The 18,189-nt window shown below is 42.4% G+C and overlaps 1 protein-coding gene across 3 annotated transcripts in view; it reads right to left on the bottom strand.

Annotated features, from left to right (window-relative positions):
- Positions 1-399: 399 nt before the first annotated feature.
- Positions 400-18,189, bottom strand: part of TMOD1 (tropomodulin 1) — a 196,022-nt gene continuing 178,232 nt past the window's right edge. For 2 of the 3 annotated variants that reach the window (XM_029603559.1, XM_029603550.1), the window contains exons 9-10: positions 9,556-9,700; positions 400-1,227 (exon numbers count right to left, since the gene is read on the bottom strand). In XM_029603559.1, the coding sequence (XP_029459419.1) occupies positions 1,163-1,227; positions 9,556-9,700 (210 nt within the window). In that variant the 3' untranslated portion in view covers positions 400-1,162. Of the gene's footprint in view, positions 1,228-5,980; positions 6,046-9,555; positions 9,701-18,189 lie in introns of all 3 variants that reach the window. The other variant, XM_029603569.1, reaches the window with a different exon arrangement.

The following is an 18,189-nucleotide window of genomic DNA, read 5'->3' as shown; positions in this document are numbered from 1 at the left end:
TTATTTTTAACTCTTTACCGCCAATTTTTTGTTTTCCCTGGAATGCAAAATTGTAAACTTGCCAAAAATAATTGATCCAGGGCGATACTTAATCTGCTGATGGCGGAACATCAAAAACCTGCCTCAGGTGGGAACTCTTCTGAAAGGCCGTGCTGTCCTCCGTACACGCTGTCCATGGCCCACAAAGCTACTGCCTGGGATCTCAAGCCATTGTTTAGAAACACACCGCGTGTGACATCTCTGGGGACTTGTCATAACACATCCACACTACGCAAAGTTGTCGCATGAAAGGTCAGTAGAGACGTCTTCCTGGAAGTTATTTCGGAAAAATGTACAGAGCGAAATGGGGCTGTGGATAGGTACAGGTTCTGAATTTCTATTTTGAATCTTGAATTTTCCGTTCATCATTACATTGAAACTGGAAAACATGTGTTAAGTTTCTACCTAATTTTTTTTTTTTAATCGTTTGTGGACTTTTTATTCAAATGATTGTAGCCTTACTGCTGCATAAGCAAGGATTTTTTTTGGGTTTTTTTTTTTTTTTTAACAGCAGGGCAAAATGGTCCAAAAGAAAACCAGAGGACATTTTTTAAAATTCTCATCTCCAGTAACTCAGCAAATGTCTGTAATGGTGATCCCCAAGTCTGTAAACTATGAAAGCTGTGGGGATGTTTGTAAAATATGGTTAAGTCAAAAAAAATGTCAAGTTGAACAAATAAAGTGTTTTTAATCCTTCTAAAATTGTTTAGTATAGGCTCTTTTGTTGTTCATGCAACTTATATCCTAAATGATTCTTTTTAAAAAGCCCACAGGAAACCAATCCATGACATGGCTCAATGACTGTCACGTTTGATGCTAGGGAATATTCATTCCATAGTGAGGCTGGGTATCCTCTGCAACCGATGGGGCTGATGATTTTCTCTCTCAGGAAAATCTCTTTGGCCATATTTATAAAATCTGCAGTTATGGTCACCAGATAAGTTAAAAACCTTTTAGTGCATAATGACAATGCAAAATGGAACCAAGCAACAACAAATACTTTGTGTGTTGCCCCTTTTGCCTTTTAGGATTCCACGATGTGGCACAAACCATACATGTAAGGGGGGAGGGGGGAGCTCTGTTCCCAGGTGCTGCCTTCATCTTCTGGGGGCGGGAGGGAGGACTACACCCCGCTTCGACACTTGGGATAGATCGGCCCATCCAAGTCTGAAAGCCTCCTCTTCCTCACTAGAAAGGGAAAGCAGAAGAGAAGGTCAGGCAAAGGGCATGGCTGTGTGTGTGTGTGTATTTCTAGTGGTAGCCATGTGAGTTCTCATGGAAACCATATTCTTTGTGGCTTTTGTTACTTTCTATTGGAACTATTTATTTATTTATTTATCTATTTATTTAATTAATTAAAAGTGTTTGTATACCGTCTTTACAAACAGTGTTTAATCAAAACGGTTTACATAACTAAATAAAAACAAACATAAATAAAATTAAACTTAAAAGAAACATAAAGTTATAAAATTATAAAAGGGGAAAATTACAAAAAATATTCAATAAAAATAAAAAAGTATCTAAAACAATAATTAGTTTACATAATATAAATCAATATATAATAATGCTGTGCCTTGTATGAGAGAAAAAGGTTATGTTATTTAGGATGTGATATGTGGAAAGCGGATTGAAATAGGTGCGTTTTTAGGGATTTTTTTGAAATGTTTGGTGTTGGATATAGATCTTAGAGAGTCTGGTAGTGCGTTCCACAAGATTGGTCCAATGACAGAGAATGATCTTTTCCTAGTGATGTCGAGACGGGCCTGTCGTGGTGATGGGATATCTAGAAGGTTTTTGTCCAGTGATCTTAGATGTCTAGCGGGTTTGTATATTTGGAGAATGGAGCATAAAGTAACTGAGTTAGGGGTGTGAATGAGGGAGTGTATAATGGACAGCATCTTGTATTGTATTCTGTATTTAATTGGTAACCAGTGTAATGATTGTAGTATCAGAGTAATATGATTTTTTATGGATGAGTTTGTTAGGATACGTGCTGCTGCATTTTGAATCAGTTGAAGTGAGTGAAGTGTGTTATCTGGGAGACCTATATAAAGAGAATTACAATAGTCAAGCCCCGAAAAGATGAGTGATTGAAGTATAGTCCGAAAATCGTGAAAGAAAAGTAGTGGACGAAGGCGTTTTAGAAGTTGAAGCTTATAAAATGAGTTTCTGGTAATTATGGATATGTGTTGTTTTAATGAAAGGTCTGAGTTGATAGTTATACCTAAGTTTTTTGCAGATTATCCAAGGATGATGACCTTGCACAGTCCAGACACCACAGTTCCATTCTTTGTCTAGGATGAGCGAGTGCAGTGTGAACAGGCCAGGGAACTTAGTGGTGAGGCAGTCTGGAAACCAATGTGACGTGGAGTGGAAGTATGTATGCGTGCTGAGGGAACATGTCATGGTATTAAATTACACTGCCATGATTTATGCAGACTGGATGGGGTGAAGAGGGGCAGAGGGATGGGGAGAAGGACCAGAATAGGAAGGTTATGGTGTGCCGGTAAAAGGAGTCCGTCACTGGTGCCTGATCACTCTATTGTGGGGGTTGGTGGGGATCATTTCTTGGAGAATGGATAAGTGGCCCTGGGCTGCCTAAGCAAGAATGGGTGTCTCCCTAGAGCACTGCCCAGTGCTGATGAGACCACCACAGCCACATCTCCTGCTCACCAAATGCTGCCAGGACCCAAGTCACGGCCACAGACTAAGTGTGGAATCACCATCATAGGTGGGATGTGGCCAGTATGCCCACCCCTGCACTGCTGCATGCTGGGCACCCTGCTTGAACACAGGAATGTGCTGGTCAGTGCCATCAGACCGTCTGTTCCCTCAGACACTACTAAACCTTCATATAAGGTAAGTTCAGGTGCACCAAACGAGAAAGCAATAATAGTTGTTTAATCAGGGTAAAGGTCTTATTGTGAGGCCAAAATGTAAGTATGCATACTTGAATAAAAGGCTTGTCTGGTGCACCTGGTTTTTTTTTTTTTTTAATACCATAATTACAATATGTGCTCCTGTACTATGGGCCCCTACTTCAGGAGATTTTTTTATTTTGTTAATTTTTACACCCTATGTGCTCTCTACTACAACCCATAGGCACCATATCGGGGTGAGCCACACCGGCCATAGCTCCACCTCCTATGGGCAGGGGAGCATAGTAATGCTGTGGGAAGGGCCGCAAAATCTGAGAGCCGGGGGCTGGGTAGGCAGAGCTGGCCAACAGCGTGTTTTGATCCCTTCCTGTGCTGATCATCAGCAGGAAAAGGACAGCAACGGTCCACTGGGCCATGTGTTCTGGCCCAGGGCTGCAGAAGGGAGAACCACGAGGGACACTCTACAGCTGAGATGAAAGCCTAGGAAGAGTTAAAGGACAGAGGGAGAGATTCAACGGGGGGGGGGGGGGGGGGGGGGGGGGGGGGGGGGGGGGGGGGGGGGGGGGGGGGGGGGAGGGGGCTGAGGGAGAAACGGAAAAGATGGCTGACTGGAAGAGACCGGAGAAAGAGGATGGAAGAATAAAATAAGAGATACAGAGGTAAAGAAAATAGATGAGATCAACAGAATGAGTAGAAAGGGGAAACAATGTCAGCTGTAGGGGTGAAAGCAGGAGAATCAGAAGGAAAACGTAAAAACTGGAAAGAAAAACCAGAAGATGAAAATGAGAGAACCAAGCCTACACAGAATAGATCCTCCCTTCCCTCTATTGCTCATACCCCCTAGGTGACCGCCCTTTTCCTTATATTAAGGAATTTAATCACAATGTACATTGTTGTCTTCTTGTTATGACCTCTTGTTGATTTCTTGTTGTTTAATCTATTTTTCCCTACTGCTCTAGGTTAACCCCCTGCCCAGTTCGCCTCCCCTGTTGAAATGTACTTCTAAATCTTTTGTTAATATGTGAACCGGTATGATGTCCCCACTAATACCGGTATATAAAAGTTTCTAAATAAATAAATGAAGGTAAAAGTGCCTTTTATTTTCAAATTGATTATCTGATTTCATGACTGGAAAGTGTTTAGAATGATTTTATATGTATTATTTTAAATTCTAGCCATAATGGCCAACTCCTGGCAGTGGTCTTTTTAGCTTTGATATCCTGTCATTTGGGAAAGGAGTGCTGTGCACACTGTAACTTTTACTTCTCCCCTTTTTGCCTTCTCTACCCCCAACCTTGTCTTCCTGAAATCTATAATTCAAACTTGTGCTACCTGTAGAGGGAAGGTAGACAGAAATGGTGGTGCAAGGGAGAGAGAAACATGCTGGATGGGTGTGTGTGAGAATGTGTATGGGTGTGTGAGGAGGAGCCTGTGTGTGGGAATGTGTATGGGTGTGTGAGGAGGAGCCTATGTGTTTGGGAACTTGTATGGGTGTGTGAAGAAGAGCCTATGGGTGTGTGAAGAGGAGCCTATGTGTTTGGAAACGTGTATGGGTGTGTGAAGAAGAGCCTATGTGTTTGGGAACGTGTATGGGTGTGTGAGGAGGAGCCTATGTGTTTGGGAACTTGTATGGGTGTGTGAGGAGGAGCCTATGTGTTTGGGAACGTGTATGGGTGTGTGAAGAAGAGCCTATGTGTTTGGGAACGGGTATGGGTGTGTGAAGAGGCGGCTGTGAGTATGGGACCATGTATGGGTGTGTGAAGAAGCGGCTGTGAGTATGGGACTGTGTATGGGTGTGTGAGGAGGAGGCTGTGTGTGTGGGAATGTTTATGGATGTGTGAGGAGGAGGCTGTGTGTGTGGGAATGTTTATGGATGTGTGAGGAGGCGGCTGTGTGTGGGAATGTGTATGGGTGTGTGAGGAGGAGGCTGTGTGTAGGAATATGTATTGGTGTGTGAGGAGGCGGCTGTGTGTAGGAATGTGTTTGGGTGTGTGAGGAGGAGGCTGTGTGTAGGAATGTGTATGGATGTGTGATGAGAAGGCTGTGTGTGTAGGAATGTGTATGGGTGTGTGAGGAAGAGGCTGTGTGTTGGTGGGAATGTATATGTATTAGAGAAAAAAAACTGGGTTGAAAGAGGTGTGGTTGATGATTTTATGAGAATGGTTGAAATAATTAAGATGTTATAAAACAAAGTATATGGAGTGGGGTGCTTGAAACCCAAGTTAAGAGCAGAATCTGGATCAACAACTGGCAGCAGTTCCCCATGCATCCCCAACTTTGATATGGTGTCCAGTTACAGTCTATGGAAAAGTTGGCCACCCTAACTGTGACCCAACAAGTCTGTACTCAATGGAAGAGAATAGAATTCAAAAATTAAAGTTATGTCATCCAGGCTTTTTACTTAATGCATAAGTATTCCATACTGGCCCTGAAGATTCAAACTGAGATATGCTTTTTCCCTATTAAGTTTTCTGTTACTCAGTAATACTTCAGCTTCTTGGTGCTCTATAAACTGCTCTCAGATTGGACTGACTGGGATTTTACAAGTGAGTGGATAAAGGTTTCACTTTAAATATATGAGATCCAACTGCATGGCAGATGTGCGCAATACACTTTGTATTGAGCACCTCCAACCAGTTGCTATTTGACTGGCTATCTTTAAATGCTGATACACTTCAATGACATCATTAATCAGTTATAGTTACTAATATTATTTAAATATGAGGACTTTTGTGCTAGTAAAAATACTGGATGAGAAAACTATTACAAGGAAAACAGTTCAACAGCAGTTGATAACAAAAAGAAAACTTTTGTCATTTTTAAAACTGTTGGAAGGAAAAAGAAATATGCATTTATAAATATTTTCGAAACAAATGTGGCTGAAGCTTAGAAGGAGCAGTGAAGTAAAGAAGCCACAAGACAATAAGAAAAAAAAATTGTCAATAGAATAAATCTAGGAAAAAGGAAACACAGCTTGTATAGAACCAGGAGGTGGCAGTAGAGAGCACTGCCAACAGAGCAGAGCTGGTGAGCTACAGTAGGTATAAAAGTGCTCTCTATACTTATGCATCTTCCAGTTCCAGGGCTGAGAAGTTATGCCATGGGCCATCACATCGATGTATACGAGCTGCAAACAAGAACCAGATCAGAAAACGTTTGCAAACAGTCCGACAATATCACCAGAGCTGGTGGGGGAAAAAAAAGGGGGATGACACAGGGACACTCGGACAAAGAACCAGGCCCGTGCATTCCCTCTTTAACACTATATAAACGTAGGCAGAAATCACATAGCTCTGGTATTACCATTCAGCTGTAAGCTTCACAAACTACTGCAAAATGCCGTTTTCCATATTTTATGTCCATTGCAAGAAAGGCTTGCAGGGCAGGTAGACTAAAGCAGATTATGGGTCATAAAGTTCTTTTTCACCCAGATACAGGTAAGCAAACCTGCAGGCTCAGATTTGTGCTGAGAGGAGAAAACAGCCTGCTAAAAACAAACTCTGTTGGTTAAATTGTATCAGGACTTTAGTACCGTGGAGAAACTAAGGAGGTGTGTAGCACAGGCTGCCCGAATCAATGCCTGTTTCAATGACAGCTAACATTTATGTGGCTGAACCCCACTTAAGCCTTTGGTTCACATCCCATCACACTCTGGCCTGTGCACGCCTGTGTTAGACAGAACCAGCCAACATTCGATCCATGGAAATATTTAAAGACTTCTGTGCCAGCCAAAATGAATCACTGGGTGATGAGGTCCCTGCTCCAAAGTGTTTACAAGACCAGCAATCACGAAGGCTCTTTAGAAAGTAAATGTACACCATCTCGATTACCCTCACATGGCTCCAGGTCACGAGGTTAAGCGGCTTGGCTCAAGCGAATGGCCTCAAGGATTCCCGCCTACCACATATCTCCCCCCTCTACCTCCACCATGAGGTGGATTGAGCAGTGATGAGAAGTAATAGTAGTAGCACTCAATCCATTTGTAGTAGTCCAGCAAGACTACACAGTGTGAGATCTTTTTACTTGTAAGCCCTCGGGGACAAGGAAATACCTTATGATTCTCGACTGTAATTTGCCTTGAGCTAGCAAAGAAAAAGCATTTGCTGTCTGTTTTTTTTTAATCACCTTTTTTTTAAAGCCCCCCCCCCCCCCCCCCAAAACATCCCACAAAGACAGCCTTCTTGCGTCATGTGCCCTCAATGGTCAGGAAGGATGGCAAGATTTCCTTAATCTGAGGATCTAGTACAGTTGCTAGAATGTAATACTCAGATGACTGAAGAGCTGAAGCCTGGCTGAGCACAGGTTTTACACAAGGCTGACATGCTCAGAAGCTGGATTGTTGGGCTTCTTCCTTCAGCTCCTCCTGTTTGTTAATCAGCAGTGTTATGAGGGATGACGACTGGATTCAGGTGAGCACTGTCAGAACTTCAAGGGACTCGGACCTTGTATGCTCGCGACGTGAGTTTCCACAGTGGGAATGCGCACCGTTCTATTTCCACGCTGTGGGAGGCTGGGTAGCTAATCAGTCACACTTCATTTTCTCATAGGCAAAGAATGGGAAAAAATATATATATTTTCTGAATAAAGGCCCTTGGTTTTTTTGTTTTTCAAAAAATCTTTGCAGCCCCCAGAAAGTCATCTTCCATCTGGTGACAACTTCTTGCTTCAGCTGAATGGAATGAATGGCAGATCATATTTTTCTTGCAGCTCTTGCAGGTTCCTGTATGCTGTTATGGGAGTGTCTGAAATGACCACTGATCTCACGTGCAAAAGATTTTATCCTGCATACTCCTGGGTCATGTCTGAGAAAGTTATGCACAATCAGGTTAACACTGGGCGCTATATCTGGGGGCTATGCACAAATTCTTCATGGACAAGCAAGCAGAGGTCAGCCAGAACATGTGGGCGACATCATCTGACAGTGCCGACACAGACCCAGCCTGCAGAGCTCAGTAAAGGCCATACTCAAACTGCAGGGGCGCTGCCTCGTGAACCCCTCGGTCTTTTTTCATCCGAGCTACTACATGGACGTGTTGCTCAGTCCCCTCTATTTTTGGCCTTAATTCTTTTGTGGCCATTTTGTTTTTTGCCTTGGATTTGAAACTTTGCACATATGTCCTTTGGACGACACCTTGTCAGCTCCTCAACAGATGACATCATCTATGTGTTTTGGCTAATTCATCCGACTGTCTATGGAGAACTCTGTTTACAGGTAAGCAAACTTGCTATCACAGCTTTGTGCTGAGGATGGAAAGCATCAGCCTGCAGGAAACACATTTTGAAAACAAGTAAAGCAAATTTGATGACATGATGCTTACTACAGACCTAGGAATATAGAGGTCCGTATTCAGTTGCTGTGCAGCTTGGCTAATCAGCCAGATAATCATACCCAGCTTAACTTAGACTATATCTGGCTATCTTAAAGTTAGCCAAATAGTTTATCCTGCTAACAGGCCGATACAGAATGGTGCGCTCATTAGCCCCCGTTTGACCGCGCATTTTAGACGCGCTATTATTACCCCCTTATACTGTAAGGGGTAACAGCGCGTGGAAAACGCGTGGCCGACCATCTCAAAACTAATAGCGCTCATCATATGCAAATGCATGCTGATGAGCCTATTATTTATTACCCCGGAATACTGAAGGTAAAATGTGTGGCCAAGCTGCACATTTTACTCTCAGAAATTAACGCCTGCCCAAGGGCAGGCCTTAACCATAGAAAGCACTGGGAAAGTGTACAGAAAAGCAGAAAAAAAAACTGCTTTTCTGTACATCCTCCGACTTAATATCATAGCGATATTAAGTCAGAGGCACAAAAATTAAAAAAAAATTAAAAATCTGCCTGCCGGTCAGAGGGTACGAAAACAGATGCTCAATTTTGCTGGCGTCCGTTTTCTGAACCCGTGGCTGTCAGTGGTGCCTGGGCGTGCGTTGGGAGAGCAGACACTCAACTCGGAGCGCCGGCTCTCCCGCATGTTTTACTGCACCGGTCTGTAAGACAGGAATACAGGCCAACCAGGGTTAGCCAGATAACTTATCTAGCTAAATCAGCTCCTCCCAGTTACCCCTCTGAACGTACTTGGCCAAACTTTAGCCAGATAAAAAAATTATCTGACTAGAATTTAGCTGGATAAGTGCCCAAGAATTTATTTAGGTGGATAACCTCTGAGTTATCCAGCTAAATGCTTCTGAATATGGACCTCAAAGTATTGCCCTCTTTGGGGGTAATTTTCCAAGCCATTTGTGTGTATAAAACCTACTTTTTGATATATTTTTTTAAAAGTGTGCCTGTAAGTTACCCCACGGACATTACGCCCTGCTTGGAGCAGGTGTAACTTTGGATGAGATACTTTTGTGCATTCTGGGCCAATTGCCCTAGGATTTTCAACGCCAACGTATGTACATACGTTGATGTTGAAAATCCTTGGTAAAGTCCACATAAAGACTTTACGACTATGCGGACTGTTAAGAGTATAACATCATGTGATACATTCAATCAATTCAAAGGATTGTCACAAACTTGAAGCGTCAGAAAATCCAATACACAATTATTTGAATGAGTTTAGTGGAAAATGCACAAACTTGTAGTAAAACAAATTCTGAATAGTTAGCTGGTGCAGTTTTTGAGCCAACTCACCAAGGTCATTGTTGTTCATCATAGCATTTGATGCCCGAAGCCTCGGACCTTGCTGTGTGAAATGATAACCAAATTTCAAAAGGGATGTATTTTTTTCCAGCATGTTTGCGATCTCCATTTCTACTTTGTTACCCAGTGGCTGACTCTGTTAAAAGGAAGAGCATAATATATATATATTTTTTTACTTATTCCAATATCATGGGACCTGCTCGCAAGAGAGATTAATTACTACTGTAGTTTTCTCAAAGTAGTTAAATCCTGATAGATCCATGCAACACTTTTCATGTATTCTGTTTCAGGTTTCCCGGAGAGGTGAGCACAGCAGCCACCCACAGATTGCTCTTATACACGAGGAGATGTGCATGGACTCCCTTCACAAGAATGCAGAATGGGACTCTCCCAGGTAGCAGACTTCCGGCACTGCACTGGTAGATGCTCTTGCATCCATGGGAGTTAGCTGGGAGCAGGATTTTTGCTCCTCCCTCTTCTCTGACAACTGTGCCTCACTGATGCTTATGCCACCACCTGACAGGCTGCTTGCTGACGAAGGGATGCTATCTGTAAAAGGAACATTTACTAACAGTAGAATCAATGCCCAGACCTCTGCCACAAAACTGGGATGAATAATTATGCAAACAGAACTCGGTTTTATTAAAAGGAGAGGGCATTAATAAGTTTGTGCCATCAGAGAACAAAAGGCAAGCTCATTCTATGGAAGCGCAAAGTCTAATGCTATGGGTGGGCACAGCCAAGTGTTAGGATAGCAGCCTCTGTTGAATCCCAGTGGTATTGCTTTTAAAAGAGTACAGTGCAGGGCTTGTGGAAAAAAAAAAAGACGACTGTATAACTATCTGCTGACAGGGTGGTATCATATGGCTAAGCAGCAGGCAACAACACTGGCAGGTGAAAACTCTGGCTGTCACAGAGTGGTTGCATCACAGATGCATATCCCATATAGTTGGTGAAAAGGCACTGCTCCATTTTATGTTACAATAAGTGTCAAATGTTACAGTTAGTACCAGTATTTTACAGAAATGTATTTAATTTATTTAAAATCAGAGCCGGCCTTTGAATATGGCATGTTGGGTGGTCGCCCGTGGTGCCGCAAGGGGTGTGTGTGTGTGTGTAGGGGGGGATGCCCTCTGCACCTCCAGCATCACCCATCCTGCAGCGGGTGTGGCAGTGGTAGATTCCACCATTCCGCGGGTGGGACGTACCATTAGATGGGGGGAGCTTTTCACCCAGGGCGCCACTTGCCCTAGAGCCGGCCCTGTTTAAAATATTTCCATCCCGGGAAGTCAAGTGATGTGCTGAGTGAGGAAAGTCCCAGTTCCTCTGGGAGTCTATCCCCCATTTTCAGCTTAAGGCAGTGAACATTTTCAGCAAATTTTTATAATTTAACTGCTGGGAAATACTGATATCCCCGACCCTTTGGGTGGTGGAAATTCCAGAGGCTTTTTGCAGTGTTATGGGCACAAAAATAGCCCAGAAAGATGAAGACTCCTGGAGGGCAAAATTGCAGACACTTTTCCCAGGAACCAATACAATACCAGTCTGAATCTCTAGTAACTGAAGTAGAGGCAGCAGTGGTCTCAGCATTGAAGATGAAATTTGAGAAGCTATATAAAACAAATCTGAAGAGGCAAAAGAACCTTCAGTTCTGCTGGCACCATTTTGAAAGATGGCACCAGTGGGGCAGAAGCAAGGGGGGGGGGGGGGGGATCACTTCTGACCCCCTTGGACCAGGGAGCTATGAAGTAAGTTGATAGGATTCCAGTGGGTGGATGGTCATTTGGAATAATTTGAGTGGGGAGCAGGGTAAGTCTCTAAGGGGAAGAGGGACACTTTTAGGACATAAGTAGTGCCATGCTGGGTCAGACCAAAGTCCATTGAGCCCAGCATCTTTTCTTCAACAGTGGCCAGTCTAGATCACAAGTGGCTGATCCTCCATAGTTGTTTCTCACTCCCAAGAATAAGCGCTGGCTTTCTTAAATCTACCTGGCTAATAATTCTTTATGAGCTTTCCTTCAGGAACTTGTCCAATCCTCTTTTGAACTGCACTATTCTTGTTGTTTTGACTCCTTTATGACTATTGATGTGTTAAGTGGTGGCAGGGGGGCAGGGGGGGGGGGGGGCGAGGGGACTTTAACATTGCCCTAAGAACCATCAGGGCTCTTTTGGAGAGGCGGAATTCTACAGGGCCTTTAAGATTACAGTACCAGCAGCATCGTCAGGCATCTTAGCTGGTAATGCTCTTGGGGGAAATGCCTAGTAAACTGTAAACCTTTTTTGTAGCCAGTCTCCTCTATTTCCATAGCAATGAACTACTTTACATGCAATTGCAAGTGATGCATTTTATTAAGTTTTTGCTTGCGTTGCACTTGATTTGCTGTTGTGAAAAGACAAATAACATGCAAAATTGCTAAATGACATGCATTTGCAAAATAGCGTGCACTGGCTAATTTCACTTTTTTTTTTTTTTGCAGCTTAGTAAATAGGTTCCTAAGAGAGTATCCATACAGTGTATCCTGCACTGAGTCTTTGAGTAACAGATCTCATCAGCAATGATACTTTTTACATGGAGATCAATTCTTTAACTGCCATCTTCTGCACAGATCACGTTCAAATAGAGAACTGGACGGATACACATCTTTGTGGTGCTGGCGTTTCTCCATCAGTGTGATTCTGTTCAAGCTGATGCACATCCATGTGGCAAATCCGTTGCCACCATTCTTTCTTCTGTGACTGAACAGATGTCACAGTTTTCCAGGCTGCATGCCATCATATAGGCTTGCAAACTGTCATTATACCTTTCAAACTGTCCACCTTGCAATTATTTCCCATTTGCTAACTGCCCAAGGAAAACTCTTTTGGAAATATAGGTGTTGGTCATAACACACAACGTAGCTAGCCCCCTGAAGTTGAGCTGCTATTACTATTGCCTTAATGCCTGTCATACTGCATGTGTTAAGTACCTTCATGTTAGAAACTTTACCCTTCCATCTGATAGTGTCAATACTGTGAAGACAGATGAACTTATCAAGCTTCAGGTTGTGACAATGTTATAAAGTCCAGAACTAACATCCATAAAGTTGAATCATGAGGACAACTGCACAGTACACTGCCAACTTTGTCATCACATGTACACCATGGCTCATTCCACAGGTGCCACCTCAAGTGACCAAATGCAAAGCTTGCCTTGGCCAGTCTGGCACTAATATTAACATCAATGTTTATGGAGTTAGACCAATGTTGCTGAGATAACAGAACTTGTCAACAGTTGTTACCCTGCTATCTCCAGCATGAACTTCTGGCACAGATACATTAAAGGATGGAAAGAACTTCTGCATAACCTCAGTTTTTTGTTTAAGGCGCACAGCTGTCAAACAGCTGTTGAACTTTATGCAACAAATTCACCACCAAAGCACAATCATCTGCAGAAAGATCACAGATTGTTACTGCATGCATCTTTGTTTTTGGCTTGCAGTCTTCTGAGGTTAAAAATGTCACCAACAGTATGAAACTGGATAGGAATGCCCAAATTGCAACTTCTAAAAGCAACAAGCAATGCCATTTAAAAATAAATACCAAACTGAACTGAAGCCATGACACATCTCTGTTTAGTTCCATTGGAGACGAGGAAACTCTCTGGTCTCTCAACTGATTTCAACACACAAGCTCTCATGCCTTAGTGCAAGGAGCATATAACATTTATGAATTATCTTGAACAAATTTTACTAAGAACCTCCCAGAGATTCTCCTAAAACTATAAAGCTATAAATATCATATCCATTGGTTCTCAAGAATGATGATATTGGCTGTCACATGCTTTAACATCCTGTTGAGGACATGCACCAGGATTTTACCAGTATGGACAACTAGGCAATACCACAATGATGGTTACAACAGGCTCGATTACATTTAGGTTTGAAGATGTAAATGAGAGGATCTTAAGTCTTGAAGCATTTCTTCCTTTTACCATATGTAAAGAAAAAGCTTGGTCAATTGATGAACCAGCTGGTGACCACCAGATTTAACACTTTAGGTGCTTGATAGTTTTCTATAGCTTTTCTTGCAAAAGAGGGCAGGTCAGATGTGTGACTTCAGCCTGCTGAAGCATTTCATCAAGCACAGTGTGGTCAAAGGAGGAAGGTTGGTTGGGCATTGCATGAAAGTGCTCTGCCCAGCAAGATCCAGCTACTGATCAGATCTATCCTTTGCATGAACCAGTGTACTGCAGAAGTCATGGGGGCCCCAAAAATGTCTTTATGCCATCATAAAAACTCATCATCATGTCTGTCTCTTGCTTCTTATAGCTCTGTTGCTTTATTGGCCCATCATCTCTCCTTCATATCACAAAGTCATGCTTGTGCCTGTTCAGTGCCACATAAACAGCTTTTTTTTCCACAGTCAGACTTGTCATTAATGCAAGCCAGCAAGGTGGCATATAATGCAGTAACCAACTTGATTCATCATCTTGATTATCAAACCAGTCCTTTTGGTGGATGGTACAAAAGCTGAAGACTTCTGCAGTGTTCTGATACATAGCAGTCTTCGACTGCCTCCAGACTTCTGAGCAAGCAGTATGCATAGTAGTTGGCTCACTGTCAGCCTAAGTGTAGCAATCCATTTTTTTTCCTGAAGCCTGCACTTCTGAAAGCTCTAATTGTGTGACATCTAGCTTCTTTGCTCACTATCCTTGCTATCTGCATTTAGATGAAACGATGGAAAGGAATATAGTGCTGTGCACAAGGCGGTGGCCAGACCAACTGGAAATGGCTTGCATGATATGAGTCAACCTAGTATCAGAAAGATCACAATATCTGGTGATGATATAATCCAGCATGTGCTAGTGTTTGCAGCGTGGATGTATTCTTAGACATACTGGCTTGTGGAAAGTCTGTTTTGTTAATGACCAATTCATGCTGAACAGAAGTTTCCAGTTGTAATGTGCCATTTGAAATTTTATTACCTACATCATGGCACCTAACTACTCAGGCCTATATGTTATAATATTGTCAAACACATGCATTAAAATCTCCTTGTTGCATTCAGCAGTCTGTGGGCTACCCCTACGAACCGCTGCTCTTACTTTCCCCATCCAGGCCAGCGGGGTCTCTCCTCAACATGGAAAATGCCGCCAGTCAGCAACGTGGCAGGACATCACTCTTTGTCACGGCAGGATGCCACTGACACCGCACCTCCCCCTAGGCATGCACGCACACCACCTGCTGGAATTTAAAGGGACCACAACAGGAAAGTCCCCATAGCCCCTAGAGATGACATCACCAGGCTAGTCCTATATAAGGGCAGCTGCCTGGAAGCAGCTCACCTCAGGAACACGTCCAACTACTTGCTAAGTAGTGCATGTTGCTTCCCAGAGTTCCTGTCTTTGTTTCAGATTTGTCGTCAGTCCTCGTCCAGCTGTCTCCAATTTGTCTTCTGTCTTTATCTCCGTCAGCTCCATCCACTTTGCCCGCCTGTCCCCGTCCTTGCCTATCTGTCCCTCCTCTCCTCCCTTAGACATATACTTGTTTGACCTCGGTTTGGACCCCGGATACGATTGACTGCTACCTGCCTCTGACCATTGCTTGGACCTCAAATATCACTGACTGCCATCTGCCTATGACCCAGCTTACCACGGACCTTTGCCTCTGCCATCAGCAGAGACTCACCTAAGTCCTGCTGGCCCCGGCACCCAAAAGCTCAACCAAGAGGACGTGGGCTGGTACAGGTGAAGGTCCTGACTGGTCTCTGCTTCGCCTGGGTCTGCCTCTTGACGGTGGAAACGTTTAGGGCTCCTCCCTGCAGGTAGAGCCAATCCTGCCTTGGTCCAAGGGTCCACAAATATAACATGCCTAATATGAACAGCTTGTGTTAATTAGGTACAAGAGAAATTATTTTATGCAGGAGCTCATAATTCTCAACTTTGATTTTGTCAAGAGCCAGCAAAGGGTGGAGCATACGCACTAACAAACATGATAAGAGTGGCACATCTTCCATGAAGCAGGTCAAGTTGCAGTGTTATCAAGTGTGGACTAAGCAAGCAGTGAAGATTCCAACTTATTCATTAGTGATATCTTGATGGAAAAATTGACTCCTGTTTGATATGGGGATCCTTCTGGGAAGCCAACACAGTAATTTTAGTATTTATTTAAGATTTATTAATCGCCTAACACTTGAAGGCCTAAGCGATTTACAATAAAAACAATCAAAATAAAACATATAGTCAATGACAATAAAAACATAAAATAAACAATCATGTTAATAAACAAAAAGAAGGACCAAATCAGCAAAAAGCCTGCTGCAATAAGAAGCCTTTTAGAAGGAGTCTGGATTTTTTTTACATTATCTTGGAGGCGAAGATCTATAGGTAGAGTTTCAGAAGGCAGGCGCAGCTACAGAGAATGCTGTATAATCTGGTAGTAACAAGGCGAGCATGACGTACGGAGGGGACATCTAGTAAACCATGCTGAGAGGATCTTAATTCACGGGTAGGCTTGCAAATTTTTAACAGGGCATTAGACCATGAACAAGAGTCTGTACATAACAGTTTGAAGGTAGTCATTGCAATTTTGTATTGAATGCACTCTCGGATTGGCAACCATTTCATTTTAGCAAGAACAGGTGTAACGTGATCAAATCAACTAGAACCAGAGACTAGCCTTGCAGCAGAATTAAGAAGTAACTGTAAAGGATGTAGAGAGCTATTTGGAAGACCTAAAAGTAAACTGTTGCAGTAGTTAACATGAGGGAAGATAATAGCATGAACAATAGTATGCAACTCATGATTGTGCAAAAGGTGACATAAACTGGCCAAAAGACGCAGTTTGTAGAAACCAGCTCTGATGATTGATTTAATTTGAGGTTAGAATGAAAAAGTTGCATCCAAAAAGACACCAAGACTTTTTATGGGAGAATTCAATGAAAATATGAGATCGTCAAAGGAAATAGAATCATATTGAGAAATGGAATGAGGCCTATGAATTAGTAAGAGCTCAGTTTTAGCAGTATTTAAAGATAATTTATTTTGATGCATCCATTGTTTTATTGAGGACATGTAAATTTGTAGATAATCTACAGTATCTTTCCAAGTGGGATATAATCTAATGAAAAACTGGATATCATCGGTGTTGATTTTATAGCCATCTGTGATACTGGCAAGGAGCTTTGTAATAGGAGCTAAGTAAACCTTGAAAAGCATGGTTGACAAGGCAGAGCCTTGAGGAATACCAGAATTTGGATAGTGTAACGTGGAAAGATGATGGTTAAATTTCACTTGTTGAGATCAATTATTGAGATATGAAGAAAACCAACCCAAAACATTACCAGAAATACCGCATTCACGAAGGCGGAATAGCAAAATTTCATGATCTATGCTATCATAGGCTGATGATAAATCCAAGGACACCAGAAGAAATTATTGGCTGTTGTCAAGTCCCTGTTTGATAGTGTCAATCAGAGATACCAATAAAAGTTTGGTGCTCATAGATCAATGGAAACCAAACTGATGGGGATCTAAGATCTCATTATCTTCCAAAAAATCAGTGAATTGGTGCAATGCAGCACATTCAATGATTTTAGTAACAAAAGGTAAGGAGGAACTCAGTCGGATGAATCAAGATTAGATTTTTTCAACAAAGGCTAAACAATTGCTTTCTTGAGACAGTCAGGAACAGGCCCAGAATGAAGCGAAGTGACAATAGATGTCAAAGATGGAATAACTGTGTATTTAATAGCTTGAAAGCTGTGATCGGAGCATTCGTTGAGGAACAAATAACATTGTTAATGCAGGAAACAATACTGGAGATTTCCAAAGAAGAAAACTTCTCTGAGCTTGTGGTCGAGACTTAAGAAAATTACATGAATTTTTGGGCCAAGATATGGGAAAAACTAAAGAGTGGTCAGACCATGGTACATCAATAATTTTAAGAGATTGAGAGGAATAATGTATATAATCTATTCCAGCCTCCATAAACTAACTGGTCAGACATCTATGGTCCACAGAGGGCTGCTAAGTCAATCTTGGAGTGCTTAAGTTCCCTAGCAACAACAGTCCTTCATTTGTGGCAATCAGAGCTGCCTAAGAGTATGCATATAGTCTCAGTTGTGAGACAGTCTCTCTCTATTCTGGCTGAAAATTGCAATCACGTTTTGATATTCAGCTAGCAGCAGCAATTCAACATGTATTACATGGAATAAGTGAGACTGAAAGTGAGGTAAACCTCAATAGATTTTCAGAAAAGTGTGCTTGTAAGGAGTTAACTAAACTTAAGGATTTAAGGCGATGGGACCGGATGGGATATATCTGAGAATATTAAGGGAACTTAGAGAAGTTCTGGCAGCTCTATTGGTTTTCAAAACTTCTTTAAAGTTGGGAGTAATTCTAGAGGACTAGAGAGGGGTGAACATAAAAATGAAAATAAGGAGGCGGCCGAGAACTACAGGCTGATTAGTCGACTTCTGAGGTGAGTAAATTAATAGAATTGCAGCTAAAACAGAGGATAGTACAGTTTCTGGAATGCAATGGATTGCAAGATCTGAGGTAGCATGGTTTACAAGAAGTTCATAGCACAAGAGGAGGGCGGAGTGAAAAAGAGGTTCGCCAAGTTCTTATGGCCTGGATTGGCCACT

The sequence above is a fragment of the Rhinatrema bivittatum genome, chromosome 1 (assembly GCF_901001135.1).
Source record: "Rhinatrema bivittatum chromosome 1, aRhiBiv1.1, whole genome shotgun sequence".
Classification (NCBI taxonomy): Eukaryota; Metazoa; Chordata; class Amphibia; order Gymnophiona; family Rhinatrematidae; genus Rhinatrema; species Rhinatrema bivittatum.
Note: the sequence above shows the minus strand (reverse complement) of the source record. Positions and strands in the feature narration are given on the sequence as shown.